General features: G+C 42.6%; 1 protein-coding gene across 5 annotated transcripts in view; it reads right to left on the bottom strand.

The window, feature by feature from the left end:
• slc2a9l2 (solute carrier family 2 member 9, like 2) overlaps window positions 1–12,649 on the bottom strand; it is a 104,759-nt gene that overhangs the window by 81,078 nt on the left and 11,032 nt on the right. For 4 of the 5 annotated variants that reach the window (XM_082533224.1, XM_082533223.1, XM_082533222.1 and 1 more), the window contains one exon: window positions 11,028–11,129. In XM_082533224.1, the coding sequence (XP_082389350.1) occupies window positions 11,028–11,129 (102 nt within the window). The remainder of the gene's footprint in view (window positions 1–11,027; window positions 11,130–12,649) is intronic. The other variant, XM_082533226.1, reaches the window with a different exon arrangement.

The raw sequence follows: 12,649 nt of genomic DNA, 5'->3' as shown, positions 1-12,649 counted from the left end.
CACTTCAAATTTGCTGAAAACAATTCTATCGCTAGGAAAAGGGGGGGGGTTACAGGTTACACCAGTTTCTACAGGGCTTTCATCACCCTTATCGCTACTTTTACTGAAGATCAGCCAAGGAATATCTGCTTCTGTTCTATGGGAAGCAGGGAAAGCTGTGATGAGAGGTAAAATAATTTCTTTCTCATCACACAAAAAGAAAGAAGAAAACAAAAATATTCAGGAATTAGAAAAAAACATCAAATCACTAGAAGAAGCCTACGCGTCCTACCAAGATCAGGAAACATTGAACAAAATATGCAAAACAAAACTAGAATTAAATGAAACTATTAATAAAAAAACACAATTCCTTATACAAAGACTTCGCTTGCAGAATTTTGAACACAGTAACAAATCAGGTCGATTTCTAGCTAACCAGCTAAAAATAAATAAAGAAAAAACAACTATATGTGCTGCTAAAGATTTATCGGGGAACACAATATATGATCCTGGAAGAATAAACAACATTTTTAGGGATTTCTATGAAACTTTATACTCACCACAAATAAACCCATCTAAAAATGAAATTGATCTGTTTCTTGACAACGTAACTCTTCCAAAATTACTAGACAGTCAAGCAATGGAACTGGATTCGCCACTGACGCCAAGTGAACTCCAGGAAGCCCTGATAAGTATGCCCAATAATAAGGCTCCAGGTCCAGACGGCTTCCCTGCAGAATTCTACAAAGAATTCTGGACAATTTTGGCACCAGTATTCCACAGCATGTTGCAGGAAATCGAGGAAAAGGGCAGACTACCACCAAATATGAATTCTGCCAACATTAGTCTCCTGCTAAAACCAGGCAAAGACCCTTTATTTCCCTCAAGCTATCGTCCAATTTCTCTTTTAAATGTAGACCTTAAAATAATCTGCAAAGCTCTCTCAAAGAGATTAGAGAAAATGACCCCCCTCTTAATTCATCCTGACCAAACTGGTTTCATAAAAGGTCGGCACTCCTCAACAAACACTCGTAGATTACTTAATTTAATAGACTACTCATACGATAAAAACATCGAAGCCATAATATTATCTCTAGATGCAGAAAAAGCATTTGACAGAGTTAATTGGAAATTTTTATTCGCAACTTTACACAAATTTGGTTTTGGAAACTCTTTCATAAACTGGATAAGAATATTATACAATTCCCCAACGGCTCGTATCAGAACAAATGACCAGATATCCTCCAGCTTCTGTCTCCTGAGGGGCACCAGACAGGGATGCCCACTCTCCCCCTCACTTTTTGCAATTTTTATCGAACCTCTAGCAGCAGCATTTAGACAGGCTACAACAATTAAGGGCATAAAATGTAAGAACATAGAACATAAAATCAGTCTCTATGCGGATGATGTGTTGCTTTTTCTGCAAAACACACAAACCAACCTCTCTGAGGTAATTACTTTAATAAACTGGTTTTCAAGAGTTTCAGATTATTCAATTAACTGGCCAAAATCTACAGTTCTCCCCATTAACTGCTCCTTCCATAATTCTTCCTCTGCCCCACTGCAATCCGGAAATATTAAATATTTAGGTATTAATGTCTCTCCTAAGCTTTCAGACTTAACTAAACTAAACCACATCCCACTTCTAAAGAAAGTAGAAGGCGATCTGACTAGATGGAAATCTTTACCCATATCACTCATGGGAAGGGTCGCCACTATAAAAATGATGATCTTGCCAAAAATAAATTACTTATTTTTGATGATCCCTAACAAACCATCACAAGATTGGTTCAGATCTCTGGATTCATATATTTCCAAATTCCTTTGGAAAGATAAACCCCCGCGTATTAGCTTAAAAACGCTACAAAGAACCAAGGATAGAGGAGGATTAGATCTGCCTAATTTTCACCAATACTTCTTAGCCAACAGGCTTCAGTTCATCTCAGAATGGTTAAAACATACCTTCTTAGTTGAGCCCTGGCTAGATGTTGAACAGGCACTATGCAAGGATCTAGAGATTTCAGACCTACCATTTATTAGCTCAAACATCAAAAGACATGAATGCTTTAAAAGTATCAACATCAGCTTTTCTCTAACAGCATGGTGGGAGTTTCTAAAAATAACGGAGTCTTCATTAATCCCATGCAAACGTACACCTATCTGGAATAACCCTGACATATTACAAAACAATAATATGATTAATTTCCCAGAATGGAGTTGTAAAGGAATTAAATACTTAGAACATATATTAGAGGGAACAGAATTTATTCCATTTGACAGACTAGTTGAACAATATGGGATCAACAAGACAAGGTTTTTAGAATATCAACAAATTAAATCCATAGTAAAAAAGAAATTTAACCTCAGTCAAGTTGAATTACAAACACCACTAAGTGCGGCACATTTTCTTACTCTTAAATCCCCCAAATTATTATCTAAAATATACAGAACACTTTCTAAATTAGATGAATCAATATCCCTTCCTACTGCAAAGTGGGAAGCAGATTTATCAGTCAACCTAGACCAAAACTTCTGGTCTCAGATTTGCTTAAAAACTTTTAAATTAATTAAAAATCCCAGTCTGCAATTAATACAATACAAAATACTTCATAGAGTGCACTATACAGGTCATCGGATGTTCAAGATGGGCTTTACATCTTCCAACAACTGCTCACACTGTCAAGGCAATACACCAGACAATTACATCCACGCTCTTTGGTTCTGTCCACCAGTGCAAAAGTTTTGGCGCGAGATATGTGAAGACTTATCAAAGTGTCTGAAATGTAACATTCCAACTTCCCCCTTAGTGTGTTTGTTGGGCAGCTTAGATAATATCACTTCAGAAAAGAATATAGCCCATATGATCTTCACCGCCCTATGCATAGCCAAGAAAACAGTCCTCATGAACTGGAAAAATAAAAATAATCTTAATTCTAACCAATATAGAAATTATCTATTAGATTACATTAGTCTTGACACAGCCTCTGCCACCACATTAGATCAATTGCTCTGGGCCCCTTTTATCAGCTCCATCACCTAGTGGGGGTGGGGGGTCATAGTTTGGTCCCGCCTTCACTGTTGTGATTGGTGAGGGGGTAGGGACAGGCTTAGGGCGTCGGGGGGTTCCCCGGAGGCATCTTCCTTGGGGGGCTCAACCCGGGGTAGCGGTCACGTCCGGTTGAGGGCTCTGTTGGCTCTCAGGTGACTGTTTCCTCGCGGCTGCGTGCAGCGGGGCTAGGGGAGGGTCTGTGCTGACGGACGTGGGTTACTGACCTGGCAACCTGGCTGCCCCTGGGTGGGTCCGGGATGGGCGTGAGGTTCTGGGGGCGCTCCGTCTCTGGGCTGGGGCCCGGGCCGGGCCTCGGGGGCTTGGGTCCTGGTTGGTGTGTTGCCGGGGTTGTGGGCGGGTGGGTGCATGGGGGCCCGGCCCTGGAGCAGGGTGCCGCCGGTGCGTCGAGCCGCCTGGGGGGCTCTTCAACTGGTGGGGGGGATGGTCACATCTTGCAGGAGCTTTCTTCTCTTCAGGAACTCTCTGCAGGAGGGGGAGATACAGGAGAGGTGGAGGAAGATCTCAGCCTGGGCGTTTACCGTCTTATGTAGTCTGGAAGATGTGTGGTTGGTGGGGTGGGTGCAGTTTTCTCTGTGGTGGGGTTGGGTGGACTGTCCAGGGCTCTGTGGAGCCGGGGGGCGCTACTGCACTGGGCCCCGGTCTGATGGGCCTGGACCCCCCTTCCCTGGCGGGTCGCGGAGGGTGGGAGTGCCTACTGGGGTCAGCGGGGGAGCTGGCCCCAGGGAGGGGTTACCTGCCCCTCCCTTCCTTCCCTCCCCATCTCCAGCTGCCTCCCTCTTCCCGCTCCTCCACAACCACCCACACATGCAGGGCCTTGGAGTGGGGGTATGTCACCAGGGTGCAGAGGAGGCTACCCCCCCCCCCGTCCCCTTCTGGCTGCCTCTGCCTCAATTTTATCCCACAACTTAGACATTCACATTATTCACACTCTCATTACACATACATATAGGATCTTGGGGGTGGGCACAATCACGGAGTCCAAATCACCATCAGGGTGTATACCTCACCCCTGACGTCGTTGCCCACCTCTCAATTTTAAATACACTTAGTCATTGAGGGTTAGCAGGAGGGACTATGCGCTTACCTGCTGCTCCTTGGCAGGTAGCTCCATGCCCTCCTGGGTTTTAATTGCACCTTAGAACACATATGCATCAACACTACAATGAGCGGGTGGAGGGAGGTTTGGAGTCTTCTCCCACCCCCATTCTCTGCGGCCTGCTGGAGCGGGAGGGCTAGTAGGAGGAGTTGGCCGTCCGACTGCGGTCTGGGGTGTGGGGCCTCCCTGCTTCTGCGGAGTCGGGGTGGTCTGCCTCTCCCCACCGCAGGGAAAAGGGTAACACCACCTGGGTCTGGGTGCAATTCCCCCCTCCAGGGGCAAGGGTACCTAGACCCGGTTTGTAGAGTACGCTTGGGGAGTGTGATTGTGTGTACAGCGTCTCTTTATGTCTGTCTCCACGTTGGTTGAGTGTGGAGTGAGTGCATATGAGAGCATGAGGGTGGGAATGGATGTTTGTGTCTGTGTGTGCCTGTATGTCTGTGTCTATATGTCAGGTTGGGTATCAGACGCCACCTCTCTGGGGACACCTCAGGTCCTCCAAGGTTTGGAGGCCTATCTCCACCCACCACCACTTCCCCTGCCGGTGGCGGACTCCCTCAGGTGTCGGTGTGTTGGTGGTTCTTTGTGTCTGGGGGTGGGCGTCCGGGTACACACCGGCTCACTCCTTGGCGGCCGCTTGTCGGGGCCTGGGGCCTGGGGCTCGCTCGGGCCCCTTTGGAGGTGGGGTGCCCCCGGCCTCTCGGCCTAGGGCTCGGTCACTCAGGCGCAGCTGGGGGCCGGCGGAGCTCACGGGCGCGTCACTGCAACTCCCCCTGACTTCTGCTCCGCGGCTGCTGGGCGAGCCCTCATCTGGGACTCTCCTCAGCTCTTACTGGGACAGTGGCGCGGCTGCCCCTCTGTTGGTCTTCCATGGTCTCTTGTGTTCTGGGGGCCTCTGGATGTCTGGAGTTTTGATCTCCTCCATACCCGCTTCACACCCTGGAGGACGGGGCTGTGGCCCCCCCACACTCCCTAGCAGATCATTACATGGAGAAACCTTTGGAATGCAAGCATGCTGATCCACACAGGTATGCACACATGGGTATTCACAGACGCGGACTAAAGCTTTCTTGGCTGCTGCCTCAAAGCACACTGTGCGCTGTCTATCTTGCGTGCTGCACAATATCGTTTATTATTTAGTAAATATTGATATCTATGACTAGCTAGTTTATTGTGATGGTGCTTTGTTTTCTCTGTTATTATGTTGCTCTTTGTTGTTTGCTGTCTCCTCTGTTTGTTTTTTTTGTTTGTTTTTTTTTTTTTTTTTTTTTCTCCATACAGGTGACCCAGGAGTTCTTTTTTTTTTTTCTCTCTCTTCCCCCCCCTTCTCACCGTCTCTTCTCCTCTTTGGTTTTCTTTCTTTCTCTCCCCCTCTCTCTCTCATTCATTCCCCCTGTCCTATTTATTAAAAAAAAAAAAAAATGACAAAGGATGAACTGAAGCTCTGCCATCACGTAATGTCGCATACTGCTGTTTCTGATGTCATTTAAAGACAAAAAAAAAAAAAAAAAAAAAAGATCAGCCAAGTCACGTGCTATAGATAAATAATTACTAGGGGTGCAACGATATTCGTATCGATATTGAACCGTTCGATACAGTGCTTTCGGTTCGGTACGCATATGTATGAACAATACAACATTTGTAATTTATTTTATCAACTTTCCTTCTGACGATGCTGTCTGTGTTGAGCGCTCAGTGAATCTGCGTTCGACTACTCCGCCTAGGCTGCACTGTCGAGCGCAGATCCACTGAGCGCTCAACACAGACAGCATAGTCAGAAGGAAGAGCGCAGGGCAAGCTAGCAAGACAGAAGTTAAGCTTTCCTTGCAACATGGACACACCCCCCCCCCCCCCACCCTCATTCAGATCTGGCGTTTGGAATTATTTTGGTTTTCATGTGACGTATGACCCTGAAGGTAAGCGAGTCATGGACTAAAGTAAAACAGTATGTTGGATGTGCCATGCAATGCTCAATTACATGGGTGGGAACTAGTGTGTTAGCGCAGTTAGCTCGTTAACGTGTTGGCCGTCTAGCCCCATGCACGGGGCTATCGGCGGTAGCTCGTTAACAGAGATTTGCCGTGTTGTGGCATTAAGGTCATTTCAATGAGATTAACCTGAAAGCACTAGTGGGAACACAACGAATATGACTGCACATTTACGCCGACATCATCCTAGTGCAAAGACAAAAACAACAAGCATGCTACTAACTTTAGCCGAGTCATTTAGACAGCTGTTAGCACATGATTCTCCTTATGCTGCTGAGAATATAGCCCAGAAGAAGCGGATAGTATAGCTTTTATTTTGGAAAGAGCCATTTCTCTGTAATAAACTCTCTTTTCCAAAGATGAGTGATTCCTCAATCAGATACAGGGCTCGCAATATCGCTAGCCCGACGTCCCGGGGCTAGCGATTTTTTCAGTCGGGCTACCAAAATCTATCTCTTCCCTGCCCGTCGGGCTATTGTAGGAAAAATATATGTCAATGCTTTTGCATTCTTTCAGAAATGTAGCTGGGTAATTATGTCATTGGCATCGGTGAGCCACTGTCAATATGTGACATATTGAAATCGCGTTTGAATTTGCGCTTGTTTTTTTGCTTTCACTTTGCAATCGTGCGAACTGTGTATAGAGAGCGACAGCACTGATCTGTGAGTGATGATATTTTGTGCACCAATTCCTCTGACATCGTCTTATTAATTGTTAGCTTACTATGCAAACATGACAAGTGAAATCTCCCGCAGCAAGCTTAAACATGTGAGAGGTTGATTGCGCAGAGAATCGCTGAGCTTATGTGAGTGCGCGTGTAAAAGCATTTCAGTTCTGCTGAGCCAAATAAGACAGGTCAGGGTGAAGAAGTGACAGCCAAAGAAAAGCTTACCACAAAACGGAGAAGTTATGACAAATCAGACTATAAGGCAAAAAGAAAGTGCAGCTTTATGGTTTCATGGACAAAAGAATTTCTGTGGCTGCAATATGATGAGCTAAATAACCGGGGCTGCACATAAGTGGTCCGCAGGTGCGCATTCGCTGTCAAAATAAAAAACACGCACAAGGGTTAGGGTTAAATTTAAAAACTGTACTTTTGAGTTAAAATATATATTTATAATTTTAATAAATGACAAATTAAAAAGGCATGAACATTTTTTTTGTATCGAAAAAATATCGAACCGTGACACCAAAGTATCGAACCGAACCGAACCGTGAATTTTGTGTATCGTTGCACCCCTAATAATTACCAAAGATATTACTTCACATCATCATCACATCACTCCCTGCAAACATCCACCGAGTTCAGTTATTCATGTGTTCAACAGTTATTTCTCACCAGCATCACAGCCACAAAACACAATCAATATTTTTAGATTTTGTACCATGGCAACATCTGTTTGACATGGCTATATAATATTTTACACTCACTGGTTTTCTATCAGAGTGAAGCCGTTCATGAGTCGATCTGTTGTTATGTTGTCTCAGTTAATGTCAAGCTGTCGTAAGAAATGTTTGCATAAATAATGATTAAGACTCCTTCATTTTTATAACAGGTGTTGTGTCGAGGGGAGATTAATGCCATGCCACTATCATGCACATTAATTCAAAGATGTTACTGGTGCACCCAGTTAACTCCAAGAAAATGTCTTTGTGAAGATTTCTTTAGCAGGGTAAATTTGATGTCTACAGAAAATGACGGTAGTTATACATTATTAATGAGTAAATTCCCATCATCTTGACATTGTCTGGGAGTGGAATGAAGAGTAGCAAATAGTTTTTTGCCCCTACTTTGATGCTTCTCCTCTAAGATGAGGTTTGTGGTCTACTTGCATATCTAATGTCTGATACCTCAATAGCTCAACCTATTAGAGTTCAATGGAAATGAATTTTTAACACTTCATATAATATTCCTTTGCCCACATTTGAAGATAGCTCGCTGCTGGGGGTGGCCCTGCTGTGCGTGGAGAAAGCTGAATGTTCATTTATAGGTTTTTGTGCCGCGTGTAGAAACGATTGTGGCTTTAGTGAACTATTAAAGAGATCGACTCGGTCTTTTTTGAAATGTAGTGAGAACTCTGTCTGTAACATTCCTCCTGTTGTGTTATCCTAATTCAACTCAACGTTTTTGTTGGTTTATTCTGTTCGGCTTTTGTAAAGACAGCAGGAGAAGTGGTGAGCCCTACTGAGGTGGAGGAGAGCCAGCGCTGCATAAATGATCAGCTGGTGCTTCTGGTGGGCAGATTCTATAAAGGGGAGTAAACAAAAAAGCAATGGCTCAACAACGACGTAAACTGGAGAATTAGCTGCAAAATACAGATTAAACAGTAGGTGGGACTTTTAAGTTTGCTAAGCCAAGCAGAAAACAAAATATCCAGGCAACAGATTTTGGGGTTGTGCAGAGTGGAACTGTGTGCAAAGAAGATCTGGAAGGTTAATTTTTGTTTGCTTGTTTTTTTTTAATTACTTCTCAATTTTCTTTTATTTATTTTTTGTTAAGTGCATTTTACACCCTACTAATTCCATGCAGTAATCAGTAGGTCGCTTGAAAATGAGAACCCGTGTCTCAGTGAGGTTCATTTGTACAAATAACGGTGAAATAAATTTAAAATATAAAATAAAATCATCACATTTCTGAACAAATTGTTAAAAAGGAAAGCCTTAATAGTATGTAGGCTGTGTTTTGTTGAGTTCTACCAAGTATAGAGAAGTGAACAATTAGAAACATTAGGAATGAAGCCCTTAAGATGCAAATAAAACCAGCCTGTTACAAAGTCTCACACAGCCTAAACCCAGGGTGCCCATAATGTTTTTTAATGAAAGCAAAGCAATTTCAGTTATAGCCTGCCACTAAGAAATTTGGAGGATTTGTAGAAGATCATACATGTACAGCATTTAAAGAATAATCCACTTGGATAGTAGGTCCTAGAGAACATAATAACATGATGTCCTTGACAAGAAAACAACATTTCAAAACTTTACATTCTGAAATAAAAAACAGTGGGAAACTTATTGTCATTGTTTAGACAAAGAATGCATTGTTCATAAACTGTGCTATCATTTTTGCGCCTCTTATTTTTGAGAGGTACTGTGACAAAATATGCAGGCTCTTGGTAAGCGTACAACTACCACCCCCTATATATTGTTTTCAAGCTTGTTTGGAGGACTCATAATCTACTGAAGGCACACTGAGAAATACATCATATGAATCTGTTCTGTTAAAATCTTCCCATATAAGGTCAATCATCTATTTTCAAATTTATTTTAAAATATGGACACTGTTAAGAGCAGTATCAAAATGTGAAATTACACTGAACTGTCAGAAAGTACACTGTAAAACATAATATTATGCTTAATGCATAATATTATATTATGCATCATATGAATCTTCCCATATAAGGTCAATCATCTATTTTCAAGCTTAATTTAAAATATAAAGTAGACTGAATTCACTTTTTATCAGCTTTCTAAACTACAGCTCCTTAATCTGAGCTTGGGAATTGTACTACGATGAAAAATAAAATCATGTTTTTTGTGTTTTCTGCAGTATTAGTTGTTAGTGTAGGTGTAACTGCAGAGCTGAAGGTCGTGGCGCTTGAACACTAATTATATAACCTGTGAGACACCTAATTACCTCTGAACAAACAAACAGCCTGATTGGAAAGCATGACCTCTGAAACACGTTTCCCATTCGAGTGGCACCACATAATTGAACTTGTACAGAACTCAAAAATGCAGTTTCTGTTTCACCAGTCAAAGAAGATGTAATGTAAACTTACAAGAACATTGGCTGCACATGTTGTATTTTTCGGATACACATTACTTTGCAAAAGCAACCCCTCATTTCTTTATATTTTTTGCTGGAAAATTTGAAATAGTTGTAGTACTGAAAAATACATAGAAACACATTATATAATGCAAAAACAGAGTCCATACATTTCATACAAAAGCTAGAAAGTCAGTATTTGGTATGACCACCTTTACTGCTTCAATGCTGTTGAGGTTCAAGCTCGAAGAAGACTCGTGACTCATTGTATTGCACTGTGTATTTTTCTATCCAAGTATGCTTTTAGTGCATTGGCAGTGTGTTTGGGATCGATGTCATACTGAAAAATGAATGGTAAATGGTAAATGGCCTGTATTTATATAGCGCTTTACTAGTCCCTAAGGACCCCAAAGTGCTTTACATATCCAGTCATCCACCCATTCACACACACATTCACACACTGGTGATGGCAAGCTACATTGTAGCCACAGCCACCCTGGGGCGCACTGACAGAGGCGAGGCTGCCGGACACTGGCGCCACCGGGCCACTGAAAAATGAAGCTGCTGCCAGTCACATGCTTTCCAGATGATACTGCATGATGGATCAACTTTTTCATCAGACCTATTGCCACTGATTTTCAGTCCTGTCCAAAATGTAATGTACAGTATATTTAATATAAGTATATGTATTTGGTCTGGAGGTTTAGGCTCCCCTGCTCTCAGCTGCCCAAACAAACTGTGAAACCATTAATCTGGCAGGACACTCCCCTGGGACTGTCCTGCAATCACATGGAAATAATACCTATATATAAAAAGTATACCTAAAGGTATTATGTATCGGTATAATACCTGTAAATGGTCACTGTACTGGGGATAAGCCTGACTACAACAGTGTCTATGAGTCCGATATACTGTGTTCATTTTGAACAATTTCTTCTTAATGGGGGGGGGGGTCTCTGTATCTGCAGAGCTACAGTTCTGTCAATTGTACCTTTATTAGAAGCTGGTTTTAGCACTGCCATTCAATATTTATGGATGAGTACTAAAATTTTAATTACCGCACAAAGAAAACATACAAAATCACTTGTGGTTCCCTGCAAAAAGGCTGAGAACAAGTGTTTGACTCACCAGAGCAGGAGCGTTGACCACAGAGAGGTTGTAGCCATAAAGGAAAGATGAGCCCAGGGAGCCAAAGAAGGCGGCACACAACAGGCAGGCTGTAAGTGACTGCTAACGAGAGAGCACACATGAACACATTATGCTAGTCATGCAGTCCTTTCCACATTGGTGTTGATCAATGCCAAGGGCAGATTCAGTCAAGGGAATTCAACCCTGGGTGAGTTGTGTTACTCTGGGCATCAATGCTAAGAAAACAGCTTCTTAAATCCATGCTTTGTTTTTATTTTGTCAATTGTTTCATTTTAGCGCAAAGTCAACACTGTGTGAAATATATTTCTTATGACAACGTGATATATTATTACTGAAAATGACAAAGGAGGATGGGAATAGGAAATAAACCATATCAAGGCTAAAACTGTGATGACCTGAAAGAAGCTCATTAAAAACTTCAATACAAAAGAGAAGGATAGAAATTCAATAAATGCAATAAAGGGGTTAAAATCATAAAGGTTTGCCCTCAGTGTAGCACATGATGAAAGGAGATAACATCATTAAATTGAAACCATTTTCCATTAGAAGAAGAAACTTGATTAGCAGATTGTATTGCATACTTGCTTTATGAGTATCCTCTTGGCAAGGTGCTACGCTCTCCATCAGAAGGTTGTGCAAAATATTAAGTAAACGAGTTATAGAAGACCATGAGTTTCTATTGGGTATAGGTTTACGGGAGAGAAAGGGTTAAATAATGATCAGGAATGTTAGGAATCATCCTCGGGGGACTATACTGGGGTAATCTAGGTGTTTGCTATTACATGTTGCTATAAACCACTGGAGAAGTCTAGTGGCAACAGCAGAGGCACTGAAGAGACAACAACAACACAACCTCCAAAAAGGGAACGACTTTATACTTGGTAACAATCATCTATGGCTCTTTCTTTATCCTTATTAGGTGATTTATCTCTTTCTTCTCTTTGCTTTCTGTTAGTGTCTTGAAACCGTTCCGGCAGCCTGGGTTGCACAAGAAGTCCAGCTCCTCAAGGATGACACATTTATACATGCCACTGCAAGATGTTTGCCGTGTCTCACAGAACAGTCTCAAAAATGTAAAGGAGATCCCAGGAGACGGGTCGTGGAACCATCATCAGCACAGCACCAGGATCTGCTCCTCTGTGTAGGAGGAACAGAAGAAGCACTGCCAGAATACCACAAAAAGACCTCCAGTGGGCTACTTCTGCATGTTTCTGACCAAATTATGATAATCAGAGTCCTTGAGCATGACATGAGGGCCTGACTTCCTGTAATGAGGCCTGTGTTCAAACTAGTGTCATTCAGCTTGATTGGCATTTGCCAGAGAAACCCCAGAACTGGCAGGTCTGCCATTAGCACCCTGTTCTATTCACAGATGACAACGGGCTCACATTGAGCAGATGTGACAGATGGGAAAGAGTCTGGAGATGGCGTACCAATCATTATGCTACCTGCAATATCATTTAACTTGAGTGATCAAAGTAAGCATAACCTTGGAGGATCACACAGATCTCCATGTGTTAGTACCAGTACCCTGACAGCTGTTATGCATGGGGATGAAAACCTCAGATTCACCGTCCGGCCTTACGCTGGTACAATGAGTC

Source organism: Aulonocara stuartgranti (genome assembly GCF_965226115.1).
Source record: "Aulonocara stuartgranti genome assembly, chromosome: 5".
Classification (NCBI taxonomy): Eukaryota; Metazoa; Chordata; class Actinopteri; order Cichliformes; family Cichlidae; genus Aulonocara; species Aulonocara stuartgranti.
Note: the sequence above shows the minus strand (reverse complement) of the source record. Positions and strands in the feature narration are given on the sequence as shown.